The 23693-nt window shown below is 48.4% G+C and overlaps 1 protein-coding gene across 1 annotated transcript in view; it reads left to right on the forward strand.

Moving 5' to 3' along the window:
• Nucleotides 1–23693, forward strand: part of PBX4 (PBX homeobox 4) — a 67293-nt gene that overhangs the window by 33050 nt on the left and 10550 nt on the right. The window contains exons 3-6 of the mRNA XM_060272192.1: nt 19096–19337; nt 20390–20580; nt 22213–22348; nt 23181–23337. Coding sequence (XP_060128175.1) covers nt 19096–19337; nt 20390–20580; nt 22213–22348; nt 23181–23337 — 726 coding nt within the window. The remainder of the gene's footprint in view (nt 1–19095; nt 19338–20389; nt 20581–22212; nt 22349–23180; nt 23338–23693) is intronic.

Raw genomic sequence — 23693 nt, forward strand, 5'->3', positions numbered from 1 at the left:
GGGAAGTGGTGTCCATAGATTTCATCACAGACCTGCCACCCTCAAGGGGTAAAACTGCGGTTCTGGTAATCGTGGACTTGCTGACTAAGATGTGTCACTTTGTAGTGTGCGCATGTGCAGTGTCGGCGGAGGAGACTGCCAAATTGTTCGTGGAACATACCGGTATTTTTAGGCTTCATGGATTACCTTCAAGGGTGATCTTCGACCGTGGAAGACAGTTCACTTCCCGTTTTTTTTCGCGCAAAGGTTGCCCAGGTTCTCAGGGGTTTATGGGGCTGAGAATTGTCCATTAAAAGCATTCATAAAAATTAGGGCTGCCAACCAATGGAAAGGTTTCTTTTAGTCAATTTATTGTTGTACTATTACTCATTTAATTGATTAATTAACTGATTAGGATAAATATTAAAGTAATTTGGTTCAAGTGTTATTTTGAGGCTATTTAACAAAGATAACAGTTTCTCTCAGCTAATTAACAGAGACAAATCCATTCTTTCCTTGGAAAATAATTTAAAGTGTATTGTCTGAATGAAGAGAAGCTCTTTTACATGGGAACTTATGGTAAGTTACCATGCAATTAAAAGCCCACACTATAACCTGTGACTAATTTTTGAATCCTGTTAAATCTTTTGGATTTAATAAAAAATATTTTTGACTAATAGAACTTCTGAGAGCTTCTTTCAGGTCTGGTGAGATGAATTTAGCATTTAGGATGCAGGTGTGCAACAGGTGGCATTGCAAATGCTCACAGCCATTTGACTCCTACAACCTGCCAGTTGATGGTCTGGACTGAGCTATTCCCGAGTCCCAGGTGATCTGCGTTATCTGAGATACTGTCATTGCGCAGCCCTTGTGCTCTGGTCTGCCTGGGCTAGGAAAGATGGATTGTGGAAAAGGAGGAAAGTGTGTTGAGGCCCTGCCTCTCTTGCAGCCCAATTCCACCTACCCTAGAGAGCAAGTGTGGGAAGTATGTGGGGCCGCAGGAGAGGCATAGGGACTAAATGAGAAATATGAAGCAGTAACCTTGGCCTGCAAACACATGAAAGAAAGCAACCAATGTGGTGTAGAAGACAGAATTATATTGGGATGACTCTTTTTCAAACCCCTGTTCTTCTTTTTTATAACATTTTATTAATTTTCCAAAAATAACAAACATGAAAAACAAAAACAATGGACTTCCCTCTAATCCCTTCCTTGGTTCAATTATTTATCAAAATACAGCATGTCCATTATTAAGTTTCTAACATATTTAAATAATCTATTATCCATTCATGATAACATTACAAGTGTTCTTAAAACCCTGCTAACATATTAACCTGTGTACATTGCTTCTGTATATATGCAATAAACATCTTCCATTCTTCCTTAAATTCATTATCGTCTCTTCCTCTTAATTTCATCGTCAGTTTTGACATTTCACCATATTCCATTCGTTTAATTTGCCAATCTTCTTTAGATGGGACACCATCTTCTCTCCAATGTTGGGCTATGTCAGGGGCCTCCGTACAGGGAGCCTCCCCCCCCATCCTGCTCACCAGCTCTTTGCCCAGTGAGAGCAGCAGCAGCGGGTCAGGTGAGCGAAATCAGGAAGTCAGCGGGACAGAGGCGTCAGAGCTCAATGATCTGGGAGAGCCTTTGCAACGCCTCACCCTGCAGGTGGAGGGGGACATGCAGCCCCTTTCCGGCGCCCGAATTAAGGCACGCCACCAAACGTAAGGTTGGGAGGAGGCGTTTTGGGGTGCCCAAACTCTTATGCTGGTCACGCAACGGGAAACGTCCATTCCCGGATTCTGCGAGTGACTGAGTGGTCATGTTTTTTGCTATCTCTGCACTGTAAATACTATGCACAATAAAACCTTAAGAGACAGAGCGGACTCGGACGCCGTTACTCGAGAGTAGCCGCAACAACACCATTACAGCAATCTGGGAGTCCTTCAGGCTGCTCTTGAGGAAGATGTCAGGATGAGCACAGCGGAACAACAGGCGGCAGTGCAGCAAGCCGCAGCAGCCGCTGCACAGATAGCGGAGCTGGCACAGCAACTGGAGGCTGTGACCAAACGGGTCGTGGAGCTCGAGGCGCATGCAGCGATCCTTGACACAAGGTTGGATGAGCGGAGGCAGCAGAGCCAGCAGCCCGCCCCAGGGACCTTTGGAAAGAAGGTGCCATCTCTGGTGAGCAAATTCAGCAGGGATCCGCAGCAATACTTGGGCTTTCAGACAGAAATAAATTACGCCCTAAAATTGCAGGAGGGGGAGTTTGCCAACGGCCAGCAGAGGGTGGCTTTCATCATTGATCACCTGGAGGGGGCAGCGCGTGAATGGGTCAGACCATTAATTGCAGCGGGAAATGATGCGCTCAAGGATCTGGTCAAATTTAATGAAGCGATGGACGTTATGTTCACCAGTGAGGTGCAGGCTGATGTAACAAGGGAGGAGCTGCTTACTCTGAAGGAAGGCTCCATGACCGTGAGGAGTTACTGGTCTAGATTTGCCATGCTGGTGCACAAATTGGGTTGGGACTTGACTTCTGAGCCGGTACAAGCGATGTTCCAGCAGGGGTTGCACCCAAAAGTCAAGGATGAACTTTCCAGGGGGCCCCGCCCCAAAACGATGGATGAGCAAGGCGGCTCTGTCGATTGGAGTAAGGCAGGAAGCGCAGCTGAAAGAGAAGCGGGAAGGAAAGTCCCTATTTCCCGCTCATTCCTGAGAGGCCGACTGGCACAACGCCCAGACTTCCACCTCCTGAGCCGATGGAAATTGGTGGGGTGCACGCATGCAGCGTGCCCAAATGCAGCGGCGCCCAAGAAGGAGGGAAGGGGCGGGAAATGCTTCCTCTGCAACCAGCCTGGTCATTTTGCTAAATCGTGTCCCCAGTGCAGGGGGTGGCAAGGGATGGCGGGAAAGGCTGTCCAAGAGGGAGGACCAGAAGCCCAGCCGCAGAGAAATGAGAATGCCTGGGTGCAGGAGGAAAGCGGCAGCAGCCAGGCGGAAAAGCAGTAAAAGAGCCCCCATCGTCTCCCCCCAAAGCGGGCATCATCCCTAGGGTGATTCTGCAGCTACCCAATGGTTACCCCCTAGAGGTCAATGCGTTAGTAGACAGTGGGGCCAGCGCAAATTCCCCCCCCACATGAATTCGCAGAGCAGCACCAGACCCACCTCCTGCCTATGGACTTCCCTCTCCAAGTCACCACCATTGATGGGAGGGAATTGGGGGGGGAGGGGTCACGCACCAAATCCCCCCCCATGAGAATGAGGGTGGGGAGGCACTCTGAGACACTGGCTTTCAATGTGACCACCCTGTCGGGACCCCCCATAATTCTTGGCATGAGTTGGCTGGACTTGCATGACCCCATCATAGGGTGGCACCAGAGATCACTCACCTTCGGATTAGGTTACTGCATGGAAAGTTGCCTGGGGGGGGGGAGAGAGGTGTCAGGGGACCCTGGTCACCGCAGCCTCAGTCAATGCGGAAGGAGGGGCCAAAATTCCCTTAGTGTACTGGGACCTACAGGAGGTTTTCAGTGAAAAGGAGTCGGACAAACTGCCCCCCCCCCCGAACTTATGTCTGCCAGATCAATTTCTTGCCTGGGGCCAAGCTGCCGCCGGGCAAGCTGTATTCCATGTCCGACCAGGAGATGGCACATCTCAGAGAATTCATTGATAAAAACCTAAAACGTTTTTTTAATCAGGGAATCGAAGGCGGTGGGGGGAGGGAATCCTGTGTTCTTTGTGGATAAAAAAAACCTGTAAACAACCCCGTTTGGTAGTGGACTGTAGAATCGTGAATTCCCTGTCGGAACCTATAGCGTTCCCCATGCCCAGAGTGGATAATCTGCTGAATGCGGTGAGAAGGGGAAATTTTTTCACAAAGCTGGATCTCTGCGGGGCATACAACCTGATAAGGGTCAGGGAAGGAGATGAATGGAAGACCACCATGTACACGCCACTAGGGGCTTTTGAGTACCTGGTTATGCCGTTCGGCTTACAGGCAGGCAGGCAGTCCATGCTTCCAAGCCTTCATACACCACATGCTGGGACCCCTGCTGTTCAAGAACTGTGTCGCCTTTTTGGATGAAATACTGATATATTCAGAAAGTGAGGAACAGCACGTGAAGGATGTTAGAGCAGTGTTGGAGCGACTCAAGGAACACCAGCTGTACGCCAAGCTGGAGAAGTGCTTATTCCACACGAAAGAGGTGGAATTTTTGGGCTACAAGTTGTCGGACAGGGGGTTGGCTGTGGAAAGGGAGAAGGTGAAGGTGGTTCTGGAGTGGCAGAGCCCATGAAACTGGAAGGATGTCCAGCATTTCATGGGTTTCGCAAATTTCTATCGAAAGTTTATCCAGAATTTCTCCCATGTGACAGCACCCATTACTGACTGCTTGCGTGGCAAGAAAGGCTTCAGGTGAACACCGGAGGCACAGCAGGCGTTCGAAAGTCTTAAGAAGGTCTTTGCTTCAGAGCAGCATCTGTTTCACATGGTGCTGGACATGCCAATCTGGGTGGAAACTGATGTGCCAGATCATGCGGTGGGCGCCATTTTGTTGCAGCTGGACACCAACAGGGAGTGGAAACCCTGCGCCTTTTTCTCTCGCTAGCTGAACCAGGCAAACCAGAATTACACAGTCTTCGATAGGGAGCTGCTTGCGATACATGCTGCATTTAAACAGTGGAGACACTTCCTCATCGGGGCACGTCATCCCATTCAGGTGTGCACAGATCACAAGAATCTGGAGTTTTGGAGAACTGCCAGTGTCCTCAACCAGCGTCAAATCTGATGGGCGGAATTTTTCTCCCACTTCAACTTTACCATCCACTACATACCGGGGGAGCAGAACATCAGAGCAGATGACTCTCCAGAAAACCCGAGTATATGGGGGATGAGGGTCCATGGTTGCCAGACACGTGTTCCCACCTGGAAGCTGGACCTGTGGGGGAACGGTGGTGGTGGGGGAAGTGGAACTAGTCAGGCGCACCAAGATGAGAGACTTGCAGGAAGTGAAGGGGGTGGAAGAAGGTTTTGAGGTGAAAGGGGGGTTACTGTTTCACCAGGATGCTCTCTACCTGCCCGGTGAATCCCTGCGGAGGCGCGTGCTCAGGCAATTGCATGATAATCCCCCAGCAGGTCACTTTGGAAGGGAGAAGACCACACAACTGGTCACAAGGCAATTTGGGTGGCCCAGGGTGAGGGGAGACACAAGGGAGTACGTCAGAGGCTGTGACACATGTCAGCGGGCCAAGGGGGGGAGGGCGGCACCAGCAGGGTTGCTGGAGCCTTGACCCACACCCAGTGGGCCATGGGAAGTGGTGTCCATAGATTTCATCACAGACCTGCCACCCTCAAGGGGTAAAACTGCGGTTCTGGTAATCGTGGACTTGCTGACTAAGATGTGTCACTTTGTAGTGTGCGCATGTGCAGTGTCGGCGGAGGAGACTGCCAAATTGTTCGTGGAACATACCGGTATTTTTAGGCTTCATGGATTACCTTCAAGGGTGATCTTCGACCGTGGAAGACAGTTCACTTCCCGTTTTTTTTCGCGCAAAGGTTGCCCAGGTTCTCAGGGGTTTATGGGGCTGAGAATTGTCCATTAAAAGCATTCATAAAAATTAGGGCTGCCAACCAATGGAAAGGTTTCTTTTAGTCAATTTATTGTTGTACTATTACTCATTTAATTGATTAATTAACTGATTAGGATAAATATTAAAGTAATTTGGTTCAAGTGTTATTTTGAGGCTATTTAACAAAGATAACAGTTTCTCTCAGCTAATTAACAGAGACAAATCCATTCTTTCCTTGGAAAATAATTTAAAGTGTATTGTCTGAATGAAGAGAAGCTCTTTTACATGGGAACTTATGGTAAGTTACCATGCAATTAAAAGCCCACACTATAACCTGTGACTAATTTTTGAATCCTGTTAAATCTTTTGGATTTAATAAAAAATATTTTTGACTAATAGAACTTCTGAGAGCTTCTTTCAGGTCTGGTGAGATGAATTTAGCATTTAGGATGCAGGTGTGCAACAGGTGGCATTGCAAATGCTCACAGCCATTTGACTCCTACAACCTGCCAGTTGATGGTCTGGACTGAGCTATTCCCGAGTCCCAGGTGATCTGCGTTATCTGAGATACTGTCATTGCGCAGCCCTTGTGCTCTGGTCTGCCTGGGCTAGGAAAGATGGATTGTGGAAAAGGAGGAAAGTGTGTTGAGGCCCTGCCTCTCTTGCAGCCCAATTCCACCTACCCTAGAGAGCAAGTGTGGGAAGTATGTGGGGCCGCAGGAGAGGCATAGGGACTAAATGAGAAATATGAAGCAGTAACCTTGGCCTGCAAACACATGAAAGAAAGCAACCAATGTGGTGTAGAAGACAGAATTATATTGGGATGACTCTTTTTCAAACCCCTGTTCTTCTTTTTTATAACATTTTATTAATTTTCCAAAAATAACAAACATGAAAAACAAAAACAATGGACTTCCCTCTAATCCCTTCCTTGGTTCAATTATTTATCAAAATACAGCATGTCCATTATTAAGTTTCTAACATATTTAAATAATCTATTATCCATTCATGATAACATTACAAGTGTTCTTAAAACCCTGCTAACATATTAACCTGTGTACATTGCTTCTGTATATATGCAATAAACATCTTCCATTCTTCCTTAAATTCATTATCGTCTCTTCCTCTTAATTTCATCGTCAGTTTTGACATTTCACCATATTCCATTCGTTTAATTTGCCAATCTTCTTTAGATGGGACACCATCTTCTCTCCAATGTTGGGCTATGTCAGGGGCCTCCGTACAGGGAGCCTCCCCCCCCATCCTGCTCACCAGCTCTTTGCCCAGTGAGAGCAGCAGCAGCGGGTCAGGTGAGCGAAATCAGGAAGTCAGCGGGACAGAGGCGTCAGAGCTCAATGATCTGGGAGAGCCTTTGCAACGCCTCACCCTGCAGGTGGAGGGGGACATGCAGCCCCTTTCCGGCGCCCGAATTAAGGCACGCCACCAAACGTAAGGTTGGGAGGAGGCGTTTTGGGGTGCCCAAACTCTTATGCTGGTCACGCAACGGGAAACGTCCATTCCCGGATTCTGCGAGTGACTGAGTGGTCATGTTTTTTGCTATCTCTGCACTGTAAATACTATGCACAATAAAACCTTAAGAGACAGAGCGGACTCGGACGCCGTTACTCGAGAGTAGCCGCAACAACACCATTACAGCAATCTGGGAGTCCTTCAGGCTGCTCTTGAGGAAGATGTCAGGATGAGCACAGCGGAACAACAGGCGGCAGTGCAGCAAGCCGCAGCAGCCGCTGCACAGATAGCGGAGCTGGCACAGCAACTGGAGGCTGTGACCAAACGGGTCGTGGAGCTCGAGGCGCATGCAGCGATCCTTGACACAAGGTTGGATGAGCGGAGGCAGCAGAGCCAGCAGCCCGCCCCAGGGACCTTTGGAAAGAAGGTGCCATCTCTGGTGAGCAAATTCAGCAGGGATCCGCAGCAATACTTGGGCTTTCAGACAGAAATAAATTACGCCCTAAAATTGCAGGAGGGGGAGTTTGCCAACGGCCAGCAGAGGGTGGCTTTCATCATTGATCACCTGGAGGGGGCAGCGCGTGAATGGGTCAGACCATTAATTGCAGCGGGAAATGATGCGCTCAAGGATCTGGTCAAATTTAATGAAGCGATGGACGTTATGTTCACCAGTGAGGTGCAGGCTGATGTAACAAGGGAGGAGCTGCTTACTCTGAAGGAAGGCTCCATGACCGTGAGGAGTTACTGGTCTAGATTTGCCATGCTGGTGCACAAATTGGGTTGGGACTTGACTTCTGAGCCGGTACAAGCGATGTTCCAGCAGGGGTTGCACCCAAAAGTCAAGGATGAACTTTCCAGGGGGCCCCGCCCCAAAACGATGGATGAGCAAGGCGGCTCTGTCGATTGGAGTAAGGCAGGAAGCGCAGCTGAAAGAGAAGCGGGAAGGAAAGTCCCTATTTCCCGCTCATTCCTGAGAGGCCGACTGGCACAACGCCCAGACTTCCACCTCCTGAGCCGATGGAAATTGGTGGGGTGCACGCATGCAGCGTGCCCAAATGCAGCGGCGCCCAAGAAGGAGGGAAGGGGCGGGAAATGCTTCCTCTGCAACCAGCCTGGTCATTTTGCTAAATCGTGTCCCCAGTGCAGGGGGTGGCAAGGGATGGCGGGAAAGGCTGTCCAAGAGGGAGGACCAGAAGCCCAGCCGCAGAGAAATGAGAATGCCTGGGTGCAGGAGGAAAGCGGCAGCAGCCAGGCGGAAAAGCAGTAAAAGAGCCCCCATCGTCTCCCCCCAAAGCGGGCATCATCCCTAGGGTGATTCTGCAGCTACCCAATGGTTACCCCCTAGAGGTCAATGCGTTAGTAGACAGTGGGGCCAGCGCAAATTCCCCCCCCACATGAATTCGCAGAGCAGCACCAGACCCACCTCCTGCCTATGGACTTCCCTCTCCAAGTCACCACCATTGATGGGAGGGAATTGGGGGGGGAGGGGTCACGCACCAAATCCCCCCCCATGAGAATGAGGGTGGGGAGGCACTCTGAGACACTGGCTTTCAATGTGACCACCCTGTCGGGACCCCCCATAATTCTTGGCATGAGTTGGCTGGACTTGCATGACCCCATCATAGGGTGGCACCAGAGATCACTCACCTTCGGATTAGGTTACTGCATGGAAAGTTGCCTGGGGGGGGGGAGAGAGGTGTCAGGGGACCCTGGTCACCGCAGCCTCAGTCAATGCGGAAGGAGGGGCCAAAATTCCCTTAGTGTACTGGGACCTACAGGAGGTTTTCAGTGAAAAGGAGTCGGACAAACTGCCCCCCCCCCCGAACTTATGTCTGCCAGATCAATTTCTTGCCTGGGGCCAAGCTGCCGCCGGGCAAGCTGTATTCCATGTCCGACCAGGAGATGGCACATCTCAGAGAATTCATTGATAAAAACCTAAAACGTTTTTTTAATCAGGGAATCGAAGGCGGTGGGGGGAGGGAATCCTGTGTTCTTTGTGGATAAAAAAAACCTGTAAACAACCCCGTTTGGTAGTGGACTGTAGAATCGTGAATTCCCTGTCGGAACCTATAGCGTTCCCCATGCCCAGAGTGGATAATCTGCTGAATGCGGTGAGAAGGGGAAATTTTTTCACAAAGCTGGATCTCTGCGGGGCATACAACCTGATAAGGGTCAGGGAAGGAGATGAATGGAAGACCACCATGTACACGCCACTAGGGGCTTTTGAGTACCTGGTTATGCCGTTCGGCTTACAGGCAGGCAGGCAGTCCATGCTTCCAAGCCTTCATACACCACATGCTGGGACCCCTGCTGTTCAAGAACTGTGTCGCCTTTTTGGATGAAATACTGATATATTCAGAAAGTGAGGAACAGCACGTGAAGGATGTTAGAGCAGTGTTGGAGCGACTCAAGGAACACCAGCTGTACGCCAAGCTGGAGAAGTGCTTATTCCACACGAAAGAGGTGGAATTTTTGGGCTACAAGTTGTCGGACAGGGGGTTGGCTGTGGAAAGGGAGAAGGTGAAGGTGGTTCTGGAGTGGCAGAGCCCATGAAACTGGAAGGATGTCCAGCATTTCATGGGTTTCGCAAATTTCTATCGAAAGTTTATCCAGAATTTCTCCCATGTGACAGCACCCATTACTGACTGCTTGCGTGGCAAGAAAGGCTTCAGGTGAACACCGGAGGCACAGCAGGCGTTCGAAAGTCTTAAGAAGGTCTTTGCTTCAGAGCAGCATCTGTTTCACATGGTGCTGGACATGCCAATCTGGGTGGAAACTGATGTGCCAGATCATGCGGTGGGCGCCATTTTGTTGCAGCTGGACACCAACAGGGAGTGGAAACCCTGCGCCTTTTTCTCTCGCTAGCTGAACCAGGCAAACCAGAATTACACAGTCTTCGATAGGGAGCTGCTTGCGATACATGCTGCATTTAAACAGTGGAGACACTTCCTCATCGGGGCACGTCATCCCATTCAGGTGTGCACAGATCACAAGAATCTGGAGTTTTGGAGAACTGCCAGTGTCCTCAACCAGCGTCAAATCTGATGGGCGGAATTTTTCTCCCACTTCAACTTTACCATCCACTACATACCGGGGGAGCAGAACATCAGAGCAGATGACTCTCCAGAAAACCCGAGTATATGGGGGATGAGGGTCCATGGTTGCCAGACACGTGTTCCCACCTGGAAGCTGGACCTGTGGGGGAACGGTGGTGGTGGGGGAAGTGGAACTAGTCAGGCGCACCAAGATGAGAGACTTGCAGGAAGTGAAGGGGGTGGAAGAAGGTTTTGAGGTGAAAGGGGGGTTACTGTTTCACCAGGATGCTCTCTACCTGCCCGGTGAATCCCTGCGGAGGCGCGTGCTCAGGCAATTGCATGATAATCCCCCAGCAGGTCACTTTGGAAGGGAGAAGACCACACAACTGGTCACAAGGCAATTTGGGTGGCCCAGGGTGAGGGGAGACACAAGGGAGTACGTCAGAGGCTGTGACACATGTCAGCGGGCCAAGGGGGGGAGGGCGGCACCAGCAGGGTTGCTGGAGCCTTGACCCACACCCAGTGGGCCATGGGAAGTGGTGTCCATAGATTTCATCACAGACCTGCCACCCTCAAGGGGTAAAACTGCGGTTCTGGTAATCGTGGACTTGCTGACTAAGATGTGTCACTTTGTAGTGTGCGCATGTGCAGTGTCGGCGGAGGAGACTGCCAAATTGTTCGTGGAACATACCGGTATTTTTAGGCTTCATGGATTACCTTCAAGGGTGATCTTCGACCGTGGAAGACAGTTCACTTCCCGTTTTTTTTCGCGCAAAGGTTGCCCAGGTTCTCAGGGGTTTATGGGGCTGAGAATTGTCCATTAAAAGCATTCATAAAAATTAGGGCTGCCAACCAATGGAAAGGTTTCTTTTAGTCAATTTATTGTTGTACTATTACTCATTTAATTGATTAATTAACTGATTAGGATAAATATTAAAGTAATTTGGTTCAAGTGTTATTTTGAGGCTATTTAACAAAGATAACAGTTTCTCTCAGCTAATTAACAGAGACAAATCCATTCTTTCCTTGGAAAATAATTTAAAGTGTATTGTCTGAATGAAGAGAAGCTCTTTTACATGGGAACTTATGGTAAGTTACCATGCAATTAAAAGCCCACACTATAACCTGTGACTAATTTTTGAATCCTGTTAAATCTTTTGGATTTAATAAAAAATATTTTTGACTAATAGAACTTCTGAGAGCTTCTTTCAGGTCTGGTGAGATGAATTTAGCATTTAGGATGCAGGTGTGCAACAGGTGGCATTGCAAATGCTCACAGCCATTTGACTCCTACAACCTGCCAGTTGATGGTCTGGACTGAGCTATTCCCGAGTCCCAGGTGATCTGCGTTATCTGAGATACTGTCATTGCGCAGCCCTTGTGCTCTGGTCTGCCTGGGCTAGGAAAGATGGATTGTGGAAAAGGAGGAAAGTGTGTTGAGGCCCTGCCTCTCTTGCAGCCCAATTCCACCTACCCTAGAGAGCAAGTGTGGGAAGTATGTGGGGCCGCAGGAGAGGCATAGGGACTAAATGAGAAATATGAAGCAGTAACCTTGGCCTGCAAACACATGAAAGAAAGCAACCAATGTGGTGTAGAAGACAGAATTATATTGGGATGACTCTTTTTCAAACCCCTGTTCTTCTTTTTTATAACATTTTATTAATTTTCCAAAAATAACAAACATGAAAAACAAAAACAATGGACTTCCCTCTAATCCCTTCCTTGGTTCAATTATTTATCAAAATACAGCATGTCCATTATTAAGTTTCTAACATATTTAAATAATCTATTATCCATTCATGATAACATTACAAGTGTTCTTAAAACCCTGCTAACATATTAACCTGTGTACATTGCTTCTGTATATATGCAATAAACATCTTCCATTCTTCCTTAAATTCATTATCGTCTCTTCCTCTTAATTTCATCGTCAGTTTTGACATTTCACCATATTCCATTCGTTTAATTTGCCAATCTTCTTTAGATGGGACACCATCTTCTCTCCAATGTTGGGCTATGTCAGGGGCCTCCGTACAGGGAGCCTCCCCCCCCCATCCTGCTCACCAGCTCTTTGCCCAGTGAGAGCAGCAGCAGCGGGTCAGGTGAGCGAAATCAGGAAGTCAGCGGGACAGAGGCGTCAGAGCTCAATGATCTGGGAGAGCCTTTGCAACGCCTCACCCTGCAGGTGGAGGGGGACATGCAGCCCCTTTCCGGCGCCCGAATTAAGGCACGCCACCAAACGTAAGGTTGGGAGGAGGCGTTTTGGGGTGCCCAAACTCTTATGCTGGTCACGCAACGGGAAACGTCCATTCCCGGATTCTGCGAGTGACTGAGTGGTCATGTTTTTTGCTATCTCTGCACTGTAAATACTATGCACAATAAAACCTTAAGAGACAGAGCGGACTCGGACGCCGTTACTCGAGAGTAGCCGCAACAACACCATTACAGCAATCTGGGAGTCCTTCAGGCTGCTCTTGAGGAAGATGTCAGGATGAGCACAGCGGAACAACAGGCGGCAGTGCAGCAAGCCGCAGCAGCCGCTGCACAGATAGCGGAGCTGGCACAGCAACTGGAGGCTGTGACCAAACGGGTCGTGGAGCTCGAGGCGCATGCAGCGATCCTTGACACAAGGTTGGATGAGCGGAGGCAGCAGAGCCAGCAGCCCGCCCCAGGGACCTTTGGAAAGAAGGTGCCATCTCTGGTGAGCAAATTCAGCAGGGATCCGCAGCAATACTTGGGCTTTCAGACAGAAATAAATTACGCCCTAAAATTGCAGGAGGGGGAGTTTGCCAACGGCCAGCAGAGGGTGGCTTTCATCATTGATCACCTGGAGGGGGCAGCGCGTGAATGGGTCAGACCATTAATTGCAGCGGGAAATGATGCGCTCAAGGATCTGGTCAAATTTAATGAAGCGATGGACGTTATGTTCACCAGTGAGGTGCAGGCTGATGTAACAAGGGAGGAGCTGCTTACTCTGAAGGAAGGCTCCATGACCGTGAGGAGTTACTGGTCTAGATTTGCCATGCTGGTGCACAAATTGGGTTGGGACTTGACTTCTGAGCCGGTACAAGCGATGTTCCAGCAGGGGTTGCACCCAAAAGTCAAGGATGAACTTTCCAGGGGGCCCCGCCCCAAAACGATGGATGAGCAAGGCGGCTCTGTCGATTGGAGTAAGGCAGGAAGCGCAGCTGAAAGAGAAGCGGGAAGGAAAGTCCCTATTTCCCGCTCATTCCTGAGAGGCCGACTGGCACAACGCCCAGACTTCCACCTCCTGAGCCGATGGAAATTGGTGGGGTGCACGCATGCAGCGTGCCCAAATGCAGCGGCGCCCAAGAAGGAGGGAAGGGGCGGGAAATGCTTCCTCTGCAACCAGCCTGGTCATTTTGCTAAATCGTGTCCCCAGTGCAGGGGGTGGCAAGGGATGGCGGGAAAGGCTGTCCAAGAGGGAGGACCAGAAGCCCAGCCGCAGAGAAATGAGAATGCCTGGGTGCAGGAGGAAAGCGGCAGCAGCCAGGCGGAAAAGCAGTAAAAGAGCCCCCATCGTCTCCCCCCAAAGCGGGCATCATCCCTAGGGTGATTCTGCAGCTACCCAATGGTTACCCCCTAGAGGTCAATGCGTTAGTAGACAGTGGGGCCAGCGCAAATTCCCCCCCCCCACATGAATTCGCAGAGCAGCACCAGACCCACCTCCTGCCTATGGACTTCCCTCTCCAAGTCACCACCATTGATGGGAGGGAATTGGGGGGGGAGGGGTCACGCACCAAATCCCCCCCCCATGAGAATGAGGGTGGGGAGGCACTCTGAGACACTGGCTTTCAATGTGACCACCCTGTCGGGACCCCCCATAATTCTTGGCATGAGTTGGCTGGACTTGCATGACCCCATCATAGGGTGGCACCAGAGATCACTCACCTTCGGATTAGGTTACTGCATGGAAAGTTGCCTGGGGGGGGGAGAGAGGTGTCAGGGGACCCTGGTCACCGCAGCCTCAGTCAATGCGGAAGGAGGGGCCAAAATTCCCTTAGTGTACTGGGACCTACAGGAGGTTTTCAGTGAAAAGGAGTCGGACAAACTGCCCCCCCCCCCGAACTTATGTCTGCCAGATCAATTTCTTGCCTGGGGCCAAGCTGCCGCCGGGCAAGCTGTATTCCATGTCCGACCAGGAGATGGCACATCTCAGAGAATTCATTGATAAAAACCTAAAACGTTTTTTTAATCAGGGAATCGAAGGCGGTGGGGGGAGGGAATCCTGTGTTCTTTGTGGATAAAAAAAACCTGTAAACAACCCCGTTTGGTAGTGGACTGTAGAATCGTGAATTCCCTGTCGGAACCTATAGCGTTCCCCATGCCCAGAGTGGATAATCTGCTGAATGCGGTGAGAAGGGGAAATTTTTTCACAAAGCTGGATCTCTGCGGGGCATACAACCTGATAAGGGTCAGGGAAGGAGATGAATGGAAGACCACCATGTACACGCCACTAGGGGCTTTTGAGTACCTGGTTATGCCGTTCGGCTTACAGGCAGGCAGGCAGTCCATGCTTCCAAGCCTTCATACACCACATGCTGGGACCCCTGCTGTTCAAGAACTGTGTCGCCTTTTTGGATGAAATACTGATATATTCAGAAAGTGAGGAACAGCACGTGAAGGATGTTAGAGCAGTGTTGGAGCGACTCAAGGAACACCAGCTGTACGCCAAGCTGGAGAAGTGCTTATTCCACACGAAAGAGGTGGAATTTTTGGGCTACAAGTTGTCGGACAGGGGGTTGGCTGTGGACAGGGAGAAGGTGAAGGTGGTTCTGGAGTGGCAGAGCCCATGAAACTGGAAGGATGTCCAGCATTTCATGGGTTTCGCAAATTTCTATCGAAAGTTTATCCAGAATTTCTCCCATGTGACAGCACCCATTACTGACTGCTTGCGTGGCAAGAAAGGCTTCAGGTGAACACCGGAGGCACAGCAGGCGTTCGAAAGTCTTAAGAAGGTCTTTGCTTCAGAGCAGCATCTGTTTCACATGGTGCTGGACATGCCAATCTGGGTGGAAACTGATGTGCCAGATCATGCGGTGGGCGCCATTTTGTTGCAGCTGGACACCAACAGGGAGTGGAAACCCTGCGCCTTTTTCTCTCGCTAGCTGAACCAGGCAAACCAGAATTACACAGTCTTCGATAGGGAGCTGCTTGCGATACATGCTGCATTTAAACAGTGGAGACACTTCCTCATCGGGGCACGTCATCCCATTCAGGTGTGCACAGATCACAAGAATCTGGAGTTTTGGAGAACTGCCAGTGTCCTCAACCAGCGTCAAATCTGATGGGCGGAATTTTTCTCCCACTTCAACTTTACCATCCACTACATACCGGGGGAGCAGAACATCAGAGCAGATGACTCTCCAGAAAACCCGAGTATATGGGGGATGAGGGTCCATGGTTGCCAGACACGTGTTCCCACCTGGAAGCTGGACCTGTGGGGGAACGGTGGTGGTGGGGGAAGTGGAACTAGTCAGGCGCACCAAGATGAGAGACTTGCAGGAAGTGAAGGGGGTGGAAGAAGGTTTTGAGGTGAAAGGGGGGTTACTGTTTCACCAGGATGCTCTCTACCTGCCCGGTGAATCCCTGCGGAGGCGCGTGCTCAGGCAATTGCATGATAATCCCCCAGCAGGTCACTTTGGAAGGGAGAAGACCACACAACTGGTCACAAGGCAATTTGGGTGGCCCAGGGTGAGGGGAGACACAAGGGGGTACGTCAGAGGCTGTGACACATGTCAGCGGGCCAAGGGGGGGAGGGCGGCACCAGCAGGGTTGCTGGAGCCTTGACCCACACCCAGTGGGCCATGGGAAGTGGTGTCCATAGATTTCATCACAGACCTGCCACCCTCAAGGGGTAAAACTGCGGTTCTGGTAATCGTGGACTTGCTGACTAAGATGTGTCACTTTGTAGTGTGCGCATGTGCAGTGTCGGCGGAGGAGACTGCCAAATTGTTCGTGGAACATACCGGTATTTTTAGGCTTCATGGATTACCTTCAAGGGTGATCTTCGACCGTGGAAGACAGTTCACTTCCCGTTTTTTTTCGCGCAAGCTCATGAGCCTGTTACACGTAGACGTTAGCCTTTCCACGACACGCCATCCTCAAACCAACGGACAATCAGAAAGGGCAAACGCCATCTTACAACAGTACTTGAGATGCTATGTCAATCAGAGACAGAATGATTGGGTGGATAGGTTGCCGCTGGCGGAGTTTGCATACAATAATGCAGTGCATGTGTCAACAGGGACCACGCCCTTTAAGGCCAATTATAGGTGGGACCCATAGGAAGCTTACAAGAGGGGGGCTGACAGGCACAGGAGAGTAGGGGAGGAATCAGGGAGGGGGACCAGGTCTGGCTGTCGTCAGAGGGACTCCCCACGACAGGGACATGCAAGAAATTGACTCCCAGAAGGCTGGGGCCCTTCAAGGTACCGCAGCAGATCAACCCAGTCGCTTTCAAGCTGCAGTTGCCTGAGTTCATGAGGATACACCCGGTATTTCACAGGTCCTTGCTATCCCCTTACAGGGAAGGGCACCGGTTCCAAAGGGAGGAAACGGGAGGGGCTCCCCCGCTGCCCATGGTGGAGGAGGAGCTGGATAATGAAGTCATGGAAATTTGGGATTCCAGGTGGGGTAACGAAGGTTTGGAGTGCTTGGTAGCATGGGAGCGGGCTCCAGTCTTGGACAATGTGTGGGTGCCGGCGGAAAGCATAGAGGAGGATTTCTTGCAGAGGAGTTTCATGCGCTGTTTCCGCACGGACCCAAACCGCCGAGAATGTGGGTGGGAGAGGTGTTCACGCCCATAGATGATGAAGAAAACTTTGAAGGGTTTCCGGACAGCGGCTCAAAGGGCAGTGAAGAAGAATGGGAGGAAAGCCCACCGAACTGTGGAATGTGGGGGTGGGAAGCGGTTTTTGCAGACAACGATTAGGGGAAGGGATTGTTCAGAGGCTTCCCCAGCACTTCGCAGGAGGAAACAGACTGGCAGCAGGTGTTTGCTGCCACGGATCCGGAGGACACATCGCTTGAGGGGTTTCCACCTTCACCCATGGTGAAGGGAGGGGAGGGGGCATGAGGGGGTGTGGATGTCAGGGGCCTCCGTACAGGGAGCCTCCCCCCCCATCCTGTTCACCAGCTCTTCACCCAGTGAGAGCAGCAGCAGCGGGTCAGGTGAGCGAAATCAGGAAGTCAGCGGGACAGAGGCGTCAGAGCTCAATGATCTGGGAGAGCCTTTGCAACGCCTCACCCTGCAGGTGGAGGGGGACAGGCAGCCACTTCCGGCGCCCGAATTAAGGCGCACCACCAAACGTAAGGTCGGGAGGAGGCGTTTTGGGGTGCCCAAACTCTTATGTTGGTCACACAACAGGAAACGTTCACTCCCAGATTCTGCGAGTGACTGAGTGGTCATGTTTTTTGCTATCTCTGCACTGTAAATACTATGCACAACAAAACCTTAAAAGACAGCAGACTCGGACATCATTACTCGAAAGTAGCCGCAACAACACCATTACAGGCTAGTAAAATTTGTGCGGCCGTTTTTGCATACGTAAACAGATCTCTTTTGTGCTCTTGGCGCATCCACTCCTATTATACCTATTACAAAGCTTCTGTTTTTTTAAACAAAGGTTATCCTAAACATTTTCTTCATTTCATTATAAAGCATTTCCCAATATTTCTTAATAATTTTGCAATCTCACCACATATGAAATGTCCCCCCTGCTACTTTACATTTCTAACACTTGCTTTTCTTCGTTTTATACATTTTTTTGCTAATTTAACTGGAGTTAGATACCTTCTATACATCATTTTCATATAATTTTCTTTAATCGCTGTAAATTTTATATCATTCTTCCATAATTTTTCCCATTCCATCATCTGAATATTATGTCCCACATCTTGTGCCCATTTAATCATGACTGACTTGACCTCTTCATCCTTCGTTTCCCATTCCCAACAACAGATTGTACATTTTAGAAAGTAATTTAATTTCATTTTCTATTATTTCTCTCTGAAAAGTTGAGATTTCATACGCAAATCCTATCTTTTTATCATTCTCAAACATTTGATTTAACTGAAAATACTGCAACCATTCAGTTACATTCTCTCTGATTTCATTAAAGTCTTTTAATTTTAATTGGTTTTCTGTTTCCATTAACAACTCTCTGTATGTTGCCCTGGGTCACCTTAGACCAGGCATAGGCAAACTCGGCCCTCCAGATATTTTGAGACTATAATTCCCATCATCTGGAGGGCCGAGTTTGCCTATGCCTGCCTTAGACTACTGAAGTTAAATTGGAATGAGGGAGAATCATGTATACTATTTGGAGGAAAGGGGCAATGAAAATGTAACTCCTTCCCCCTCTTCAGCATCTATTTTCCAGGCTCATTTTTTTAAAGGCTCCAGTGTCTACTGGGCATATGGGTTTTTCTACCCATGGAAGAAGGTGTAAGTTTGAACATTTGTATTCTATAGCAGTCAATGGCTGCTACAGGTTTCTTCTAGCTGAGGAAATGGCACAGAACCAATTCCATTTTAAAAAGTGAACCTCTGAGACACTTGGCTTTAGAGAGGACTTCAGAGAACAAGGAGGAAGCTTAGGAAGGAGTTCCAAATGACAATATAAAATAGTCAAGAATTTGTTGCATGTGTTGAAATTTTCATTAGGCTATGCTCTCCATTGGCCTTTGAATGTGTTCGATGTGTGCTTCCGTGTGGGAAATGCAAATAGTTTGGGATGCTATTGACCACATGTGTCTTCCTGTTGTTGTTGTTTTCCCCTGCCCTGGAGATGGGCTCTCTCCTCTCTAGCCTCAGCTCCCGCCTTTGGGTGCAACTGCATATGAAGCATAAATAAACTCTTCAATCTTTGTTAGCCTTTTGTTTGGGGGCTATGCATTCTGAGGTCATGGTAGTTGCTGTACGTGCAAAGAGATCATGGGGCAAATAAACTCCTACGTTGTTTTCTCTGCTTCTGAAATAACCCTCTGCTCCCTATTTATATTTATCCAGTGTTAAGTATACGTGGTATTCAGGAAGAAGATCCCCCTGATGCTCAGCTAATGAGACTTGATAACATGTTGCTGGCAGAGGGTGTCTCCGGGCCGGAGAAGCGGGGAAGAGGAGGACCTGCGGCCATAGCAGCAACTTCAGGTGGCTGTCCAAATGACAATAGCATTGAGCACTCTGACTACAGGGCCAAGCTGTCACAGATCCGACAGATATACCACTCTGAGCTAGAGAAATATGAACAGGTGATCTTTCTGCATGGAAGAGTTTTTATCCTCTCAGTTAAAAACCATTGTTTATCCTTTGTGATCACAGAGCAGGGAGTATACATCCACCTTTGGACTATGCTGAAGTAAAAGTGTTAGCCTCTTCTCCATAGGCTATGGAGAATAGACTGAGATGTAGTTGTAAATATTGGTACAAGGAACCATGTAGGGGATGGAGGGAAGTCTGGAGATTCAGAGAATCTCAGAGTATGGTTATTTAAACAACTTTGTTATAAATGTGTACTTGTAAAAACAAATAAAAATATTAGATGGGGGGAAAGAAGAAGTAAAATTGTTAGGGGGCATAAATTCACTTAGGCTGCAGTCTTGTGTCCTTTTGTGAGCTTTTATGTAGCGTCAGGATTATGACCTTTCCTAATTCTTGGTTGCATTAAATGTGGCTGTCAATAGCTTTGGGTGCGCATTCCTCTTTGGAACTGCACCACTTTGCCACAGACCAGTGGTTTGCAGAGATCGCTTCCTTTCTTCTCCAGAAGCCAACACCAGCTTCTGTGTTTCATAGGGGAATTTTGTACAGAGGTCTTCAAAATTCTTCTTTTTCTCACATAACTTCTGCGACTTTCAACAGAGCACAATCTGCTTTTTGCAGAGATTGGTACAGCTGATTGGCATTTCTGTATAGATATGGGCAAATAAAAATAATTACAAACCAAATTGGGTCAAACCTAAATGTATGCAGCAATACAACTATATTAGAGTGTAAAAAAGTATTTGAATACCTGCCTATTAATAATAAAATCTAATGGCCCTTTGCCGTTTTTTTTTAAAATCAGACCTGTGTAACATAGCCTACAGAATATGCTGTTTCTACATATTAAATCTCACAAAGTAAGCTAAAGTATATTTTTAAATATTATAATCTTGTATTAATATTTAGACTGCATGTGATGCCAAGTTATCTGCCCCTTGTCTAGTCTGTTGTATAATTATCACTACCATTTATTTATAAGTTTTGAATTAAATGTGACCTTGGCTTCAGTCAAATATGCCTCTCTGCTTCTTATTTCCAGGCTTGCAGTGAGTTCACCACCCATGTGATGAACCTGCTCCGAGAACAGAGCAGGACGAGGCCAATTTCACCCAAAGAAATTGAGCGCATGGTGAATATAATTCATGGAAAGTTCAGCACCATTCAGATGCAGCTGAAACAGAGCACTTGTGAGGCTGTGATGATCCTGCGCTCACGGTTTCTGGATGCAAGGTAATACATGATCAAGGCTCAAGGGAGACCCTTCTTGTGTCCAGGATCTTGGTGGCACAGAAGGCTGTACAAAGTGTGACACTGGGCACAATGGGAAAAGACAATATTGAACCTGATAACAATGTGGAGGCAATAAACACTGGCATCTATTGGCACCTATGGTTTAGTTAAAGGTAAAACGTTAACGGACCCCTGGACGGTAGAGTCAAAGGTTATGGGGCTGCAGCACTCGACTTGCTTCAGGCCGAGGGAGCTGGCGTGTGTCCACAGACAGCTTTCCAGGTCATGTGGCCAACATGACTAAACCACTTCTGGCACAACGGGACACTGTGACAGAAACCAGAGCGCATGGAAACGCTGTTTACCTTCCCGCCACAGCAGTACCTATTTATCTACTTCAGGCATCCCCAAACTTCGGCCCTCCAGATGTTTTGGACTACAATTCCCATCATCCCTGACCACTGGTCCTCTTAGCTAGGGATCATGGGATTTGTAGGCCAAAACATCTGGCGGGCCGCAGTTTGGGGATGCCTGATCTACTTGCATTGGTGTGCTTTCGAACTGCTAGGTTGGCAGGTGCTGGGACATCTAAGGTTTAACAATAACCTGTTTGGGGTGCAATCCAGCCAATTCACCCATGAAATGTGGTGTTTGCTATTTTTAATTATGCAAGTTGCATTTATATACCTTGCATTGGAAGCATCAAGCTTAGGCCTAATTTTATGATTTCCTGCGATCTGCCTTTTGCCAGATGCATCTGCAGTAGGAAGAGTCATCTCCAGACTGACCCATCTAACCCAGTCTGATCTCTTTTAGTAGCAGATTTCCAGGGTCTTCGTTGGGGCCATTTCTCAGCACCAGTTAGCTGATTATTTTCACTGCCACCCTGGGAGTTTTATTCAAGAGTAGAATCGACATAAATAAATGAATTGTGAGGGCTTGAGCCTAGGAACTTCTATATGTATGTGTTCGACCGCTGAGATATGATTCCTTGCTCTTTGTGTATTCCTGCTCTGAAATGTATTATCTGTTTTCTGAAAGTTTTCTGTCTTGAATTTCAAGAAAGCGTGCTTTAGATTTTGGGGGTATTCAGGGATTTAATCTGCCACATCACTTTGTAAGTACGATTTGTAAGTCATACCTTTGTAAGTCCTACCTCTAGATACAAATGCTGCGGCTTGTGTACAACACAGGTTATGTACGCGCTGAACCTGGAAGTAACGGAACGGAAGTTACTTCCGGGTTCGGCAATTCGTGCATGCACAGATGCGCTGAATGATGTCACACACATGCACAGAAGCGCTGAATTGCGCAGGGAGCATGCACAGATTCAGCGCTTCAGGTTAAGTACTGCTCTAGATGTGTACAGGGCTCCGGAACGGATCCCGTTCGCATCCAGAGGTACCACTGTATTTTTAATTGTATTTAGAGCAGTCTACTTAATTTGGCTGCCCTTTCAGTCCAGACACACACACACACACTTCATACCATGCTCGCTCTGTCTTCGCATTTGGATAAAATCTTTCCACTGTGTGCTTTCCTGCAGCCCTCGTTGGCTCTTCCTTAAGCCCTTGGGCCAGCACACAGTGTGCTCTGACATCAACTGTATGAATAATTTCAATGTGTTCCCAGGCGTAAGCGGCGGAACTTCAGCAAGCAGGCAACAGAAGTCTTGAATGAGTATTTTTATTCTCACCTGAGTAACCCTTACCCCAGTGAAGAAGCCAAAGAAGAACTAGCAAAGAAAGGAGGCATCACAGTCTCGCAGGTAGGTGCTCCACCTCCAGTCAATGTGGTGCTCTCTTTTCCAACCATTTGTGGAGGCAGTTGCTTGTTTCTGACAGTTGCATCCTGTAGACTTTAAACAAAGGTTCTCAAAATTTTGCAGAATTTCATGTAAGTTTTCTTCTTTTTGAAAACCTTTAATCATTGTATAAAAGACTATAACAACAGTTAAAAATTGTAAGAAGCTATGGTCTAGATTCAAGTAACCCAGTGCACTAGCAGAAGCCAGTGCAAGGGCTTCCTCTTGCCCCCCACCCCTAAATCCACTCAGGGGCGGGGGTGGGGGGCTTGGGAGAGCCCCCAGAACATGGTGCCAGGGAGGAAAGGGGAGATAGTTCCATCAGCGCAAGCATTTATGTTTGCCAGATAGAACAGTCATGTTAGCACAATGTTGAGTTCTACGCTACATGGAATGTACCGTACCTATGATGTGTAAATTCTATTTTTTTAAAGCAATACATTTAATGGTTATATCAGGTAATTAGTTTGATTTTTGTTTTCATTTAAAGAAATATCTGATGCAGACACCGGAAACTTGATTTTGTAAGTCTTTTCTCTTGGTGTTAGGCTTTAATTCTCCAGCTGTTTTTGGACTACAACTTCCATCATCCCTAGCTAGCAGGACCAGTGGATGATGGGAATTGTAGTCCAAAAACAGCTGTAGATCCAAGGTTGGGAAACACTGGTATAAAGCGCTATTTGTGCTGGTCCCAAAGTATTTGCAATTTTGCAGCTGGACCAGCTGGTCTCCTCTCTTCTGTTGATAGCTGCCTATACACTACTTTGTTCACACATTAACTTAGTTATTGTTGCAGGTCTCAAACTGGTTTGGTAACAAGAGAATCCGGTACAAGAAAAACATGGGGAAGTTCCAGGAGGAGGCTAACATTTATGCAGCCAAGACAGCAGTCGATGCAACCAATGTGGTGGCCCAGGGCAACCAGACAAGTTCTCCACCCACCCCAAATTCTGGTAAGCGCAGAAAGCCTGCCTCTAGCACAGGATTTCCCTGGACACCTGCTGGGGAAACCTGTGTGCAGTTGGAAGAGCCTCTTCTGTGCTGTTCTGAAGTCAAAAAAGCTCCAGAAATGTGAATGGACCTCATGGGCCTTGTTTGCAAAGTGGCTTAGAACTGCCCTGCATGTCTAAATCCTTCTGGTTTCCCCCCACAAGTTTTTCCTCTTCCTGCCTTCCAAGAGCCATTCTGGTTGCTATATATAAGTGCAACTTCCTGAATAGCAGTAAACTTCTGGGTGAACCAAGATGGACTGGAGCATTTCCAGTTCCCAATATGTTTGGAACCACTGGTTCTTTAGGTTATGTTACAA

Source organism: Zootoca vivipara, chromosome 2 (assembly GCF_963506605.1).
Source record: "Zootoca vivipara chromosome 2, rZooViv1.1, whole genome shotgun sequence".
NCBI classification, from domain to species: domain Eukaryota; kingdom Metazoa; phylum Chordata; class Lepidosauria; order Squamata; family Lacertidae; genus Zootoca; species Zootoca vivipara.